Source organism: Cricetulus griseus, chromosome 4 (genome assembly GCF_003668045.3).
Source record: "Cricetulus griseus strain 17A/GY chromosome 4, alternate assembly CriGri-PICRH-1.0, whole genome shotgun sequence".
In the NCBI taxonomy this organism is placed as follows: Eukaryota; Metazoa; Chordata; class Mammalia; order Rodentia; family Cricetidae; genus Cricetulus; species Cricetulus griseus.
Genome location: NC_048597.1, coordinates 131,578,939 through 131,594,154, shown reverse-complemented (window position 1 = coordinate 131,594,154; position 15,216 = coordinate 131,578,939). Strand labels below are relative to the sequence as shown.

The window sequence follows — 15,216 nt, the reverse complement described above, 5'->3', positions numbered from 1 at the left end:
GAAGCATGAAGTACTCTAGGGGATAAATGCATGGACCCCAGGAATGGGAAGGGGCAGGAACTCCTGAGCTAATTAGGAGCATGAGGGTAGAGGAGGGGTGCTGCCAGAATGAGAGCAGAAGAGGAAAGGAGAGGATTAAATGGAGGAGCAGAAATATTGAGTTGGGGGAAGAATACAGAAGAGCAGAATGAGAGATACCATATTAGAGGGAGCCATTATAGGTCCGAGGAGAGATCTGGCACTAGGGAGATTTCCAGAGATCTACAAGGATGACACGATCTGGCAATCCAGGGAATAGTGGAGAGGATAACCTAAAAGCCCTTCCCCTAAAATGAGATTGATGACTACTCTTTATGCCATCCTAGAGCCCTCATCCAGTGGTTGATGGAAGCAGAGACAGACATCCACAGATATACACTAAGCTGAAATCTGGAATTTAGTTGGAGAGAGGGAGGAATGAAGATGGAAGGAGTCTGTACCAGGTTGGAGAAACCTACAGAAACAGTTGGCCTGAACAAGGGAGAGAACATTGACCCCAAATGCTGTCTGGGAGGCCAGTACCAGACAGATCCAGACCCCTGAACATGGATGTCAATAAGGAGGCCTCTGCACTCCAGGGAAACTGAAGTTTGGATGTGAAATAAATAATCAAACAAATAAATAATTAATTAAAATTACACTCACGTAGGTACAGTAGCAGAAGGAAAATGGAGGTATAGGTTGTGGTTCTGATGTTTGGTTGAGGAGCATTGGTAACCCTCAGGGTCCTGAGAGATCCATTGGCAGCCAGGGACCAGAGCTCTAGGCATTAGTCTTGCCTTATCCCTTGACATTTCCCACTCAGTGCTGCCTATTATCCACCACATAACTATTAGTACCTTCAACAGAGGACTGATGTGGCTAAGCAGCAGAATACATGGCTCAAACTTCCACATCCATGCCAGACACAATGTCAGGAAATTGCTCATTGAGCATATGGCTATCATTAGAAAACAATATTTACATCCTAGGGAGGTAAACGCTATCACCAACGATGCTCTAGCTCTTGATGAAATAAGTCTCTTAGCCCAACTTTTGGCTGCTCTCCTGCTAGGTTGAAGTAGAGAAGGATTAAGAGTTAGACTCCCTGAGAGGCAGGCAGATAGGAAGAGAGGTTATGACTAGACAGTAAAGATGGCAAGCTTCCAAGATAGCTAGCTTGTCCCTCCTCAGCCAAAGTACTGTAGCTTGAAATGAGCTAAATGGACTTTTCTGCTTCCAGTAGGACCCAACACCACTCCCTCCCACACACCATTAATGGACCAGCCAGAGGAGTTCAAGGTCAAAGTGGGATATGTGTACAACACTGTTGTAAGCCAGTCAGTCATTCTGTCTTTTAGGGAAGGCAGATTCTTCAGATTTTGAAAATCTTAGCCTTGCCAGAGACAGGATTTTAGGTTCCTTAGTCCTCCCTCTGCTTTGTGGAAGGCATTTCTGTCTGTGTGCCCAGCTGTGTGTGTGTCTCCTTATCTCTAAGAAAAGCAATTCTTTAGTGACTGACTCTGTGTGGCATGTTTGAGATTCTTCTGCTGCTATCTGTTAAGACCAATTCTTTAACTGGCAGAGAAAATGAACCACATCCAGATGTCTTGATGATAATAGGACACAATGTACCCTATGCTCAACTCCAGGCCTCATTCCAGGAGCAAATAACAAGCAATTTCCCAGAGTTAAAGGAGACTGTAGCCAGCTGCAGATTCTGGCCAGTAATAAATTGTTTGGGCTTGAGGTTGCTGAGGCTTTTCCCATCTACTCTTTCCTTCTCCTTATTAGACAGCATAGGGCAGGCAATGTTCTTTTGGGAGCCCTTACTGCATGAGGCCCAACTAGAAGAAAGACTCTCAGCATCCCTGTTTCTAGCTAGAGCTGAGGCCTGGAATGGCTTGTGTAGCTGTGTCCTCCTCAGACACCTGCTTTAAAGGAGATGGGATTGTTCATATTTGATTCCCAGGCCTTGCAGAGGTCTGAGGGTAGGCCTTGTGAGTGGAAAAACACCATTTGTAAAAGTCTGGTAGTTCCTGATCACCTCACCTAACTGTCCTGTCGATTAAGCACCTCTGTTTGCTTTGTTTGGTTTTTCTTTGGGAAAGCGGTTGCACCCTTGCTGACTCCTTATAGCAGTTCAACTCCACCCCAACACACAGTGAAGACACAGCTCCAGGAGACAGGCACCCCATACCCAACTAGCCATTGTCCTTCCCCATAGATATGCCTTGCTTCCCCAGTAACATGACATAAGAGTGTTTCTGGGTTTGAATCAAACAGAAGTGACTCTCAATGGGAAGTGGTTCTCAATGGGAATATTTTACACTTCAGGAACACCTTATGATTTTGGGATACATTTTTGGTTATTAGATTGTGAGGAGAGGGTATCAAACCTTGCTCTTATGTCATCAGCAGCAACCACTGATAGACACTGTCACATTTGCACCCGAGGTATTGTTTTCAGAGTACTTGACTCAGGAAAATACAGAATTCTTGGGCTTAGTTCAGAAGATAATTTCAGGACAAGCTAGTATGAAGCAGAGGTGAACTTTACTGAAATAGGTTTTATCATAGTTTTCAAGCACAGGGGTTATTTAATATGGGTTTCAAGCATAGAGTTTAAAAGAGAGAGGGCTTTTACAGACCAAAGTATGACACACACCCCAGAGCAGGGATGTGGGATTGCCAAGGAAGGAGAACATTTTCTCCTTTCCTTCCTTTTAGAGCAGTGGCTCCCTCTGTAATCCTAACAGTCCTGGAACACATTTTGTAGACCTGCCTCTCCTTGAACTCACACAGAGCAACCTGCTTCTGCATCCTGAGTGCTGGGATTAAAGGCATGTTCCAAAGAGTTTTTTTTTTTCTCTGCAAGATTTTAATGCTCAGCTTTCATGAACAAGTTTCTATCCAATTTTATGATTTAGGGTGAAATGTACTAGTGTTTAAAATGGGCATATTCAACTATCCTTCATACATTTTTCCAATCCTTTAAAATTAATCACTGGGAGTTTTTACCTAAGTAGAAACTGCTGTATTTACATCTGAATTGCATGTTTTAGGAGTAAAGGAAATACATGATATTTTGGTTAACTCAGTGTATTCATAAAGTGAAAAGTTCTATTACAATACATTTCACTGGAAAAAATAAATAGAACAGACAATTGATCTACTCAAAGTACACATTCTCTTTGGTAGACTTCAGTGTACGAGTTTATCACAAGCATGTTTGCCCTTATTTCCCCAAACTGATCAGCTTCCAAGCTGATGGTTAAATCATTTTTAACTGAGATTTTATTCTGTTGGTAGCTTGCTCATTCCAAATCATCTACAGTCAATCTCTGAGCACTTACAATTCTCTAATGCTTGGAAGTTTGGTCAGACGCTTCTGGAAAACTGGTGGTGGAAGTCTGCTGCAACACTTGCAGCAGCCGCTGAATCTGTGCACACACAGCAATTGCGCTTTTCTGGTGGCTACACCCTTCTCATATCCACCTTGTGCTAGCAACTCTTCACCAAGCCATATATCTTCAAGGAAGACTTTTTGTATAGCTTCAGCATCTTTTACTTCAGGAAACTTGGAAAGCCCAGGTTTTTCCTTAGCAAACTCCTGTTTCTTTCGTCATTCTCAAAGCCTGTTCTTGAAGTTGGGGTCACTCTGCCTTTAAGGTCAAAGTAGATGTAGTATCCAATGAAGAGGTCACTGCACATGCCCGCTTAGATGGCACCTTTCCAGCTCACCTTCTTTGCTCAGCGGAGGTGTGTTTCAGGCCTTGAAGGCCAGCCAAGCAGCAGTTTACTCCAACAGATCAGAACATGTCCCTAAACATCTTTTTAATGTTATGTTTAACTGATTTTTAAGAACAGAACTTAAGAGAAAGAAAGATACTAAGGGAAAAAAATAAGCATTAAAGTAAGGGTGTGGGCTTTTCAGGAGAAAGTCAGTTATGGCTCAGTATTGTTAGCCATATAATCCATTTTAGTGGCTCTCAAGTTATACCAAAAAGCATTGCTAAGAAACTATCCTTCCTAGTCTTTCCATGTTTTACTTTTTAGAGAGAGGGTCTGATGGCTAACCTTGACCTTCTCTGGAATCAACCAAAACCCAAGCATAGGACACAATTATGATGGACTATTTTTATTTTTTGATCATATCAAGAAAATATTTCTTATCTCGAAGTGGTGGTACAAGCCTTTAATACCAGCACTGGGAGGCAGAGGTAGGTCGATCTCTGTGAGTTCAAGGCAGAGCCTGCTCCACAGAGTGAGTTGCAGGACAGTGTCCAAGCCACAGAGAAACCCTGTCTCGAAAAACCAACAACAGCAACAACAACAAAGGAATGAAAGGAAGGAAGGAAGGAAGGAAGGAAGGAAGGAAGGAAGGAAGGAAGGAAGGAAGGAAGGATAGGTTTCTCTGTGTGTAGCCCAGGCTGGACTCCAATTCAGAGATCTGCCTGCCTCTTCCCCAGAGTGCTGGGATTAAAGGCCTGTGCTTCCACTACCCAGAGATAGATTGTTCTTGATGGAGTTATCTCAGGTTGTAAGACCAACCCTACATCTGCACTACACTTTCTGGTGGCAGTATCCATAAAAGGATCTTGAAGAAAGCTTCAACGTTTTGCCAGTTTTCCCTCACTGTCTTTGGTAAGCTTATCTACACTCCTCATGAGGCATGTTTAGCTGGTATTAGAGCCTACTTCTCAAGATTGCAATGAATACTGATGACCAGCTGACTGTATTGTTGGCCTTTCTGTTAGCAGACAGCTATTGGCTTAGCAAGATGACAGACAGTAAGCCATGCTAATAAATCCCTTCTTAAACTGGGCATGGTGGTACAAACCTTTAATCCCATCACTTAGGAGGCAGAGGCAGGTTGATATCTGTTGGAGACCACCCTTGTTTACAGAATGAATTTCAGGATATCCAGTACTATACAGAGAACACTATAAAAAATTCCATCACTACATGATTAAAGATAAGATAAAAGCTAATAAACATCATTCATTAAAGTTGTTTAACTGTATAAGTAAACATCCAATTCTGGCTACATGTACAACTTTATTCAAATTCATATATAAACACAATTCCATGGCAGTAAATCCTATCTGTTAGCTAAAAATTTTTAAAAAGACAAATTTATCACTACTATTTTTTGATATTGTTGCATTTGATGCAACATCTTAAAAAGTTTACAAAAGCAAATGAGAGAGAGGTACAGGATTGTAAATTTTGCAAGATATGCACCAAAATAATTTTCTCTTGGAATAACACATAAACAGTTATTCACTAAAATTAGAATCATAATGCACTGTAAATTTCAAAATGAAATTATTTTGACAAATTTTCTCTGCAATAAATGACATATGTATGAAGAGATGCGCATATTTAACCAGACTTAAATATTATACACTGTAAATATTTATAAAAATATCCCAGTACTCTGTTAATATGTACAAGTTTTACAATTTATGTATGAGCCAAAATAAATAAAATGAATATCTATGTACAAATAAATAATTTCAATGGTTTTAAACTATTTCTATAAAGCTAATATTCATGAAAAGAACATACACTAAAGCAAAATGGTAGGCAACATTAAATATATTTAAAATGCAAATTTGCAAAATAATTACAGTACTGTGGTGCTGATGAATGTATTAAACACATTAGATAAGGCCAGAGAATAGAGTATCCGTATCGATCTATTTGTGTTTCTGCTTATTCTGAATATCAGAGGTGAGATTGACTGTTTGAAACAGTAAGGCCTAAGAGATCCTTCCTAGAATTATCTGATACCACTTGTATACACAGTGCCTAACTTCATAAAACTCGTTCTATAGTTTGAATAAAATGTAAATAGCTTCTAGGGACTGTCTCAGGTGGGCCTTAGTAAGTCTATGGGCCTGATAAAGGCAATATTTTGGGAAACTCCCTTCTCCCCAAACTGTATTCCTTTGTATTTAGTAAGCAAAGGAAGGATGCAGGAGGAGAAAACAAGGGAGTACAACAGCACAGAGAAGACAGGTCCATCTCTGTCAGGGATGCTCTGGGTTTTAAAGGACAATTTAGGATATAAAAGGGAGTAAAATGGAGTCTTAATCTGAGCGTTCCTACTAAGGAAGATGTCCATTATCTTCACCTTCATCTGTACTGCTGGAGTCTGAGGAACTGCTAGAGTCTGAGGAGCTGCTAGAGTCTGAGGAGCTGCTGGAGTCTTCCATCACATTCTTCCTGATTTCCTGGGAGTCACCATCTTGGCCCTGAATAGTCTTTCGGGAATCTCCTCTAGGAGCCAGTAGCCCTTGCATTTCTTCAGACCCGACTTGCAGCTCCTTTGCTGAGGTCGACTGCAGATGTTTTGGTTGACACTTGGGGTTCATGCCTCCAGACATGGCAAAGTTCTTTCTCTTACCATAGTTGGCTCGTGTCTCTTTGTATGCACCGTATTCCTCTGGTGACAATCCCTTGAGCCAGAGGTCCATCTCCACCCAGTATTGTTTCTGTAGCGCTTCAGCCTGAATGTTATACTGCTCTCTCATGTGCTGTGAGATTCGCTGCCATCGTCTGCTAATCTCAACCCGGCGCTGCCGAAGGGGTAGATGGTGCAGCTCCTGACTTGACCATGATTCTTGGTGAAATTTGTGATATCCGTTCATAGGGGGTTTCTTGGGTTCTCCCCGAAATTTCATCACTGGGGGAAGTGTTTTTGGAATTTCTGTTTTTAGAGGGGACTTTACGTGTTTCATATCTCCTTGAGATTTCTTAGGGACTTTGGTTTGGTGGTTCCTGGGCACCACAGATTTCTCAGAATGTTCTACATCTACGCTGGAGTGGTTTTCCCTGAATTTAGTCAGTTTTTCCTGAAAATCTTGGTTCTCCTTCTGGAAGTCCTTAATATATTTCTCCTTGATCTCTTCAGGCAGCTGCTTGTATTTCTCAGCCAGGATTTTGGTCAGCTGACTGTTGCTGTACTTAGGATACATCTCACTGTACTTGGCCCGCTGCTCCTTGTAAAAGCGCAGATAGGCAGTCAGGGGTCTTTTTGGGAAGTCAGGATATTTCTTTACTGTCTTAGTTTTCCGAGGTTCTTTAGTAAGTTCAGAGGCTTCCAGCACTATTTCTGAGAGTGTGCGGGACTTCCTCAAATTATGAGAAATCTGCATCCACTTCTGTTTGCACACTTCTCCGGAAAAATGTTCAAAAGCTACTTTGTCCCAGTCTAGATCTTCCAGGGTTTTTTTGAATGATCGGGAGTCCTCTGAGGGTATATTATTTTTCATACATTCCAGTAACTTCTGAATGTCTTTTTCAGACCAATGATTTTGTTTATCAAATGATGCCATTAATAACTTATGTTCTGTGCCCACTAATAGTATTTCAGTTTGCAAACAACTCAACTGTAGCTCAAACTGCTTACACAAACACATACAACTTAGTAGATAGATTCTGAATTCCACAGTTTGTGTGAATCTATTTCTGAGGAGAAATAAAAAGAATGCTAGGTTTCAGTATTGAAATTTACAATAACAAATCAGGTATCACTTGGAATATGTTTCTTACACAATTAATTTACTATTAACAATGTAAATTGAGATTTTCTCCTTTTGAAATAAAATGTTTTTTGCCATATATATATATATGTTTCAGCCTCCTTTTACAAACATTACCAGAGCTTACCTGAAAAATAAGGGAATGAAGTGGGCCATGACACCTTTATTCCCTAGAACCAGGGAGACAGATCTCTGTAAATTCAAGAGCAGCCTGGTATATGTTTCAAATTCTATGACAACCAGGGCTATACAGTGATGTGTGTGTGTGTGTGTGTGTGTGTGTGTGTATGAAATAAGCACTAAGAGGGAGAAGCTTAAATGCACAAAGAAAGAGAGAGGGCGGAGAGAGAGAGGAAGGAAGGAAGAAAAAAGGAAAGAAAGAAAGAAAGAAAAGAAAGAAAGAAAGAAAGAAAGGCAAAGCCTGGTAGGGAATGGGATAAAAAGACAAAATAAAAAGAAAATGACTAAAAGAAAAAAGACTTCCCCACGACAGGGTCTCAAGGGTGGCTGATCTCTGGATAGAGCCAAGATGTTCATCACTTACTATTTATTTATTTATTTATTTATTTGTTGGTTTTTTGAGACAGGGTTTCTCTGTGGCTTAGATGACTGTCCTGGAACTAGCTCTTGTGTAGACCATGCTGGCCTTGAAATCACAGATATTTGCCTGCCTCTATCTCCCAAGTGCTGGGACTAAAGCTGTGTGCCAACACCACCCTGCCCAGATCATTTCTTGTTTTTTGTGCATATATGGTTTCAGGGCTAAATGCTCTCTGTTGGACAACCAACAAGAGGGCTCATCCTTGGGAGACTCTAATTCTCTCGAAGGACAAATCTTGAGAGTAAACTTCCCAATACTTGAGAATAACACTGAGAAATATTTTTAATTATAACAACATAAAAATGATAGATCCATCATTTAAAATTTCTCTGCAAAGAAGATTGATTTTAAGTTTAGCTGAGTTGAAATAGAAAACATACTTTTAACTTTTCAAAATGAGTGAAAAATTAACATTATCAAGCACAGGCTTGCTTCCCACTCAGGATTTATTATTTTCTTAGTGCTAGGGATAGAACAAAACATGTACTAGGCAAACTATTAATGAGCTGAATCCCTAGAACTAGGAGCTAATTAAACGTATAATGTTACTAAACGAATGTATCATAACATACCAAAAAATATTTTTTTGAGAATGAAGCATGTTAATTTATTTACAGTGTCAAATTATCAACAAAAGAGGTGGTCTTGTGCCCAGGAGGTGAGGTTGATTTCAATCTTCCATAACATAATAGGTACCCACATCTTCACCTTCATGACCTTTGAACTCTTCAAGGCAACCCTCAGTGCTTTTGCACAGATCTGGGAGAACTGGTTGTAGTTGAGTCCCCCCTGCCACTAGTATACTACCAAGCCTGCCTGTAGGGCAGAACCGATGGGTCGCTTCAGAGTTGCCTCAGGCTGAACTGCCCCAGGAAGCTAAAATATTAATTTTTCTTTCTTTCTTTCTTTTTTTTTTTTTTTGGTTTTTTGAGACAGGGTTTCTCTGTGTAGCTTTGGAGCCTGTCCTGGCACTCGCTCTGTAGACCAGGCTGGCCTTGCACTCACAGAGATCTGCCTGCCTCTGCCTCCCAAGTGCTGAGATTAAAGGTGTGTGCCACCACGCCCGGCATATTAACTTTTAAAAAGCTTTAAATATAGCCAGGCCATGGTGATGCACACCTATAATTCCAGCACTCAGGAGGCAGAGGCAGATAAATCTGAGTCTGAGACCAGCCTGTTTTATAAAGCCAGTTCCAGGACAGCCGAGGCTGATACACAGAGAAACAAAAAAAAAAAAAAAAAAAAAAAAAAAAAAAAAAAAAAAAAAGCTTTAAAATGTATTCAAGACTCCAGACGGTCCTTCTCATATTGCAGAAGGTCTTTTTTTTTTTAAAGTAAATTTTTAAAATTTAAGTTAGAAACAAGCTCGTTTTACAAGTCAATCACAGTTCCCTCTCTCTCCCCTCCTCCCCAGGTCCCCACCAATGCCCTATCCCATCACATTTCTGCTGCACAGGAAGGGTGAAGCCTTCTATGGGGGAACTTTCAAAGTCTGTTATATCCTTTGGAGCAGGGCCTAAGCATGAAGCCTTTATATACATAGCATTTTTTAATTCTATAATGCACACTAAGTTTAGATCCCAAGCTAAAAATAGAACTACATGATAACTCCATATATTGAAAATTTAGGTTCACAAGGATTATAAAATAAATGGAAACATCACATTAATTTTCAATATTAAAATCATGATAGATTAAAACTCTGTAGCTTAACAGGAAACTGAAACTAATGACATCGTCTTTATTAACTATGGCCAACAGATCTATTTGGGAATCTTTGAAATCAGAGAAAAATATAAAGTCATGTACTCAGGATTTCAATTTACCTCCAAGATTCTCTGGTCTCATCAGTGCTTGCAGGAAACTCTGTCCTTTGCTTCAGCAATTCTGTGTCTTCGTCTTCTCAGCACTCTGCACAGTGGCTGTACTTCTAGATGGTAACCAACCACAGTGTAACCAACTCCAAGCGCCTCTGAACTGAACAAATCCTGCAGTTGAAAACCCTTTATATTAGAGAGCTGGAAGCCCCACCCTAAGGTGGAGTGTTTAAGTGTTATCCTGATTTAATTAACTTCTATAATCTCCTTCCTTATCGCACCTGATACACCTGGAGTGATGTTTTAGCCCTCATGGCTGTTTCGCTGTTCTGTTATGCATGATGTGGGCCACCTCACTGACATTTCCATTGATGACATGTTAATAAATTCAAAGAAACTTGTCATGATGGCAAATCTTGGTTCATCTAACATCTAAGCTCCTAGGCACTCCAGTAAAGAATTCTTTTTGTCTCTGTCTCTGTGTCACTGTCTATCTCTCTTTGCTTCAGTGAAATAGTGTCTCTCTGTTATGTAGCTCTGGCTGTCTTGGAACTTACTATATACACCAGGCTGGCCTCCAATTTGCAGAGATCTACATGCCTCTACCTCCCATGTACTGGGATTAAAGGCGTGTGTCACCATACCTAGATGACTAAGAAATTTTCCCAGTCAAATAATTTGGAGAAGGAAAATTCACTCCAAATCTAAGCCACATAAAAGGATATGGAAGAAACTTTTGGTTTGTGCTTACTTAGCCTCACTCATGCTGGAAATTTTGTCTGTCTTATTGCTGTAGCCAATATTAAATCTAACTTCATCAGGATTCCCACATAGACTGAAGAAGAGCAGCTTTCCAGGAATCCTCCAGGAATCCAGAGCCATTATTTGGACTGCAGAAACATCCAGCCTCAAGGGCTGAACAGCTATTAGATTCTGAGTCTTCTGGTTGTGAGACAGCCATTGTCAGGCTACTCAGAACACATCTTACAACACAATCTAGTAAGATCCCTGATAATTGTACAGTCAGTTTATCAGTCCTTTTCCTTTAGAGAACCCTGACTAATCCATGATTTCAAATATCACAATGAAACCTACTCTTCTAAAATATACAAATTTTAAACATCTATGTATTTTGTTTTATTGAAGATAGTTTAATTATTTTGGAGCTTAGGATAAATATCTTGGAACAGATTTGATTTTTGTAAAGGTTAGAAAACATTGTTTGAATTAGCTACAGCCCAGTTTGTTGAATTACACCATGATCCTACTACTGTCTCTTTCTTCCCTTGACCTGGTCATCTACTTTTCAAGGTCAAACCCAGAGTCTGTTGTTATAGCTTTATCATCTAATCATCCAAAAAGTTCCTTTAGTCATTTGCTGTTGGACAAGCCTGTCTAGTTCTGAGAAAAAGTAAGTATTCTTCACAGTAGGTATGTAGTGAAAAGGACTAGAGTCTCGCTGGAAGTTTTTCTCAGGTAGCTTGTGGCTTAAGCATGGAATTAACACTGATTTGTTTTGTTTTATTTTGTTTTTGAGACAGGGTTTCTCTATGGCTTTGGAGGCAGTCCTGGAACTACCTCTTTCGGACCAGGCTGGTCTTGAACTCACATCGATTCACCTGCCTCTGCCTCCCAAATGCTGGGATTAAAGGCGAGAGCCACCAACGCCTAGCTTTAACACTGAATCTTATAAATGGCAATGCAATTCAAGAAAATAGGGTATGATTTTCTTGTGTCTGGGAGAACAAGGTTTATACTCTTATTAAACGAAGTAGGCTGTTCTCAGCCAAATTTAGTTGTTCATGGACAATAACTATTTCATACTTTTTAATTCAATGGAATAAAGTACAGGATTCTTTTACTTTTCTGACAATCATCTCCATTATAAAATTGTTAGCTACTATCTTTCTTTGTACTTTGCCTTTTGTTTGGGGATCCTGGAAAAATACTGTTAAAGAAAGGCTGGGGGCTCTCTTGAACATTTACCATGTCTCACTGTCTCCTTCACCTGAAGACATGCAGACTGACACCATCACCAGGAAAGCATGGCACCACTGGGCCTTCACTGGCTCCTTTGTGATGCTAGTGATCTGTTGACATGGGGTTGCCTAGTCTACATGTGTTGGTTTTACATCTATCTCCTTGAGGAAGTTTTCCCTTGAAGGGAGGTGAAGTTTAAAACTAGATAATGTGGACCTTGCTGGCTACTGTTACAAGTCTGAATTTTGTTTTTAAGTTTAAAGGGAAGCTTTGGAGTGATCTGACTGTTGCCTTAGGAAGAACATTGCCTTTAGTGAAATACATATATACATATTTCAAAGACAGTATGTAGAAGAATGCTGGTGAAGGTGGAAAGCAGCTGTGTTTGCTTTGCAGAATCATTACAGTCTTGTGAAGTTTTGGATGTGGGATGTGAAAGAAACTGAGAAGTAAGATGAAAACCTGATGTGAATGATGAGGTGAATACAAAATTGAAAGGCCAGCCATTACCACCAGCAGAAAGGGTAATGCGTGCTCAGCTGGCAGGAAGGATATAAACATGAAGCAGAGATACAAAAGTGACTTCAAAAGAGACTGCAGAGCAGAGCAAGGTGGCAGACCGAAAGTCTTTTTCACTTCTGACCGATGATGAAGGATGGCAGGAAGAGAAAATGGGTGGTTAGCTAGATTTGGGAAATGGTACTATCAAATGAAAACAGGTATCAGGAAAAGAGACTGTTAGAGAGAATGTCGTGGCATTGAGGCACAAAGGTTATGGAAGGAAAGTTGAGAACACACGAAGAAAAGACATCAGGATGCTTAATGTTGGCAAAGTATCATGGGTAACAGGTTGAATGTTTATGTTAATGGTAAGAGAGGAACAATGCTAAGTAGGAAAATCTGGGTTAAAAGCCAGTGTATGTAACTTACCAATATTCTGCTTCTAACTGGAATGTCTGCTTGACAGGAGCCATGAGGCAGGGTACCTCCGAGTTCACTTGAAATAGGTGGCTGTTCCCTAATTTCTACATTTATTGTTGAGTAGAGTAATTGTGACATCAGAAGAAAACCATCCAATCATGGTTTCTGCTTTTTCTCTAAATTTCTTCTCCTCTATGCTAGTCTTTTCTCACTACCATTATTTCATCTCTCATCTGTTCAACAAGTTTCTGTGTATTGATCAGTATGCTAGCACTATAACATCTCAATTTATATTTGTAATGAGAATTGTGCCCAGAATCTTAGAAATGTTCAACTGGAATGCCTCTCTTCTCATGAATCACAGTACTCAAGATACTCATTGGCTTTTTGGAAAGAAGCATTGCTGTCTAAATGAACATATCATGTAGCCTATGACCATTTCTGTAGTAGTGTTACCTTGTGACATCATTAATGCCTTAATGCCTGTATTTATAAAGGAGGCATCTAGAATAAGGCTTTCAAGCATGGAACTTCTGATTTAGCCACTGTTGAGAATGTGGGTGTGACAAATATCTAGACACTAAATCCTTTTAACATTAATTGTTAAAATATTATTAAGAAATATATATGCATATATATTGCTTTATTAGTAAACATTTCCCATTTGCTTTGTTTGCTTTGTTTTAAATATAGGGCCTATGTATTGCAGGCTAGCTTGGAATTTATTGGCTAATCCAGGATGTCTTGAAACTTTTTGAGGTAAATCTGAAACTCTTGAGTTTGGGGATTAGAAGTGTGTGCTACAACACTTAGCTCTATCTCACTATTTTCAAAAGATTATTCATAAACCAGTTGAAGTGACTTGATTTTGGAGTTATAATGATGCTTCTACGATGTGAGGAGGGGAAAAAAATTGTATAAGAATGTTTAACTTGAATTGTAAAACAGTTTATTTTAGAGGCTAACTGAGTAATAGTTTTGTGGAGAGATTGGTTTCCAATAGAAAATGGTTTTTTTATACACATACTTAGCTTTAAGGGAAAATAAAAGGTTATCAACGATCAGCAATATTGCTCTTTTACATGTGCTTCACAAAATGTAAATATCTAATTATTAAAAAGCATTACTTAAAATAAGTCTTTTGTGATACTCGTAATAGAGCAGAAATTCTAAATGCTTACAGATTCCATAGTAACAAAAGGACAAAGACTCTGGAGCCAGCCAACCACACTTTTCACAATGGATTTACAGGACTCAAACTGCAGATGCCGCCTGATAGGGCACCGGCGTCGGTCGTATTGGAGGTAATGCTGCTTAGAACGTGTCATATGAAATAATTTACCCAATGTTTACCTTATCAGTCCATCATAGGTCTTGTAATGGCAAGTATCACATCCTCAGATGTTTGTACAATGTGTGTCACGTGACAACTCCTTGAAAAATGGGGACTGAACCAATAATCTAATCTTAATTTTGGAAAATTAAGTGACAGTGACAAATGCACCGATTTCTCCTACCAGTCAAACTTCAACTGGCTCTCAAAATTGAGACAGGATGGAAAAAACAAAATTTAAAAATAATTGATTTACTTGAATCATTAGTTTTCACATTTTCTCCCACAAAACTTATTGGGTTTTTGTGTATTTAAAGATAAAGAGAAAAGCCTGGAAATTAGCAAATTGCATAAACAATTCCCAAAATGTTTATGTGGAATACAGGTAACATTTCATACTGTTTGTCAATGGAGGAAATTCTTGTCCCAGCTGTTAGATACTGGATAGTTATTTAAACCACTATATTTAACTAGGTGTCTTGGCTTTTAATCCTAGCATTCAGGAGTCAAAAGTGAAAAGAGCTCTGAGTTTCAGGTCAGCCTGGTTTATAGGGCAAATTGCAGGACAGAGAAACCCTGTCTTGAAAAAGTAAAAAACAAATCAAATAAACAAAATAAATCTTTACATTCTTTGTTTGCATGATAAATTGTGGAAGCATTTCTTAAGGTATATTTGGAGAGTATATCTACTTTATAGTCAGCTCTACCTTTGACATAATTTCATTCTAATTTCCTATGTATTCATCTACATGTAAAGGGATTGATTTTGACATGAAAATTTATTTGAAAAATTAATTTCTATAATTTCTAAAATTAAGGCTGACAGAGACATTAGTTTAGGACAGTCCAAAGAGCCACTATTGAAGGAGCTGATTTTACTAGCTTTAAAAGTTTACAAACATTAGAAATAAGGTTTCAGGGCAGCATTTGTGGCACAGTTGGTAGAAGGCATATGTAGCTTGCAAGTAGACTTGAATTCAGTAACCATAACCA

At 39.2% G+C, this 15,216-nt stretch overlaps 2 protein-coding genes and 1 pseudogene across 2 annotated transcripts in view; 1 reads left to right on the top strand and 2 right to left on the bottom strand.

The window, feature by feature from the left end:
• Positions 1-3,335: 3,335 nt before the first annotated feature.
• LOC113835160 lies at positions 3,336-4,134 on the bottom strand (annotated as a pseudogene).
• Positions 4,135-6,134: 2,000 nt separating this feature from the next.
• On the bottom strand, positions 6,135-7,364 carry LOC100768028 (upstream-binding factor 1-like protein 1). Its single transcript, XM_027410885.2, has one exon. It carries the CDS (start codon positions 7,362-7,364, stop codon positions 6,135-6,137), a length of 1,230 nt encoding a protein of 409 aa, XP_027266686.2.
• Positions 7,365-14,129: 6,765 nt separating this feature from the next.
• Positions 14,130-15,216, top strand: part of LOC100769032 (N-acetylated-alpha-linked acidic dipeptidase 2) — a 62,936-nt gene continuing 61,849 nt past the window's right edge. The window contains exon 1 of the mRNA XM_027410878.2: positions 14,130-14,194. Coding sequence (XP_027266679.2) covers positions 14,130-14,194 — 65 coding nt within the window. The remainder of the gene's footprint in view (positions 14,195-15,216) is intronic.

Coding starts and splice junctions, on each gene's coding strand:
- LOC100768028 (XM_027410885.2), bottom strand. CDS start 7,364: ATGGCATCATTTGATAAACAAAATCATTGGTCTGAAAAAGACATTCAG.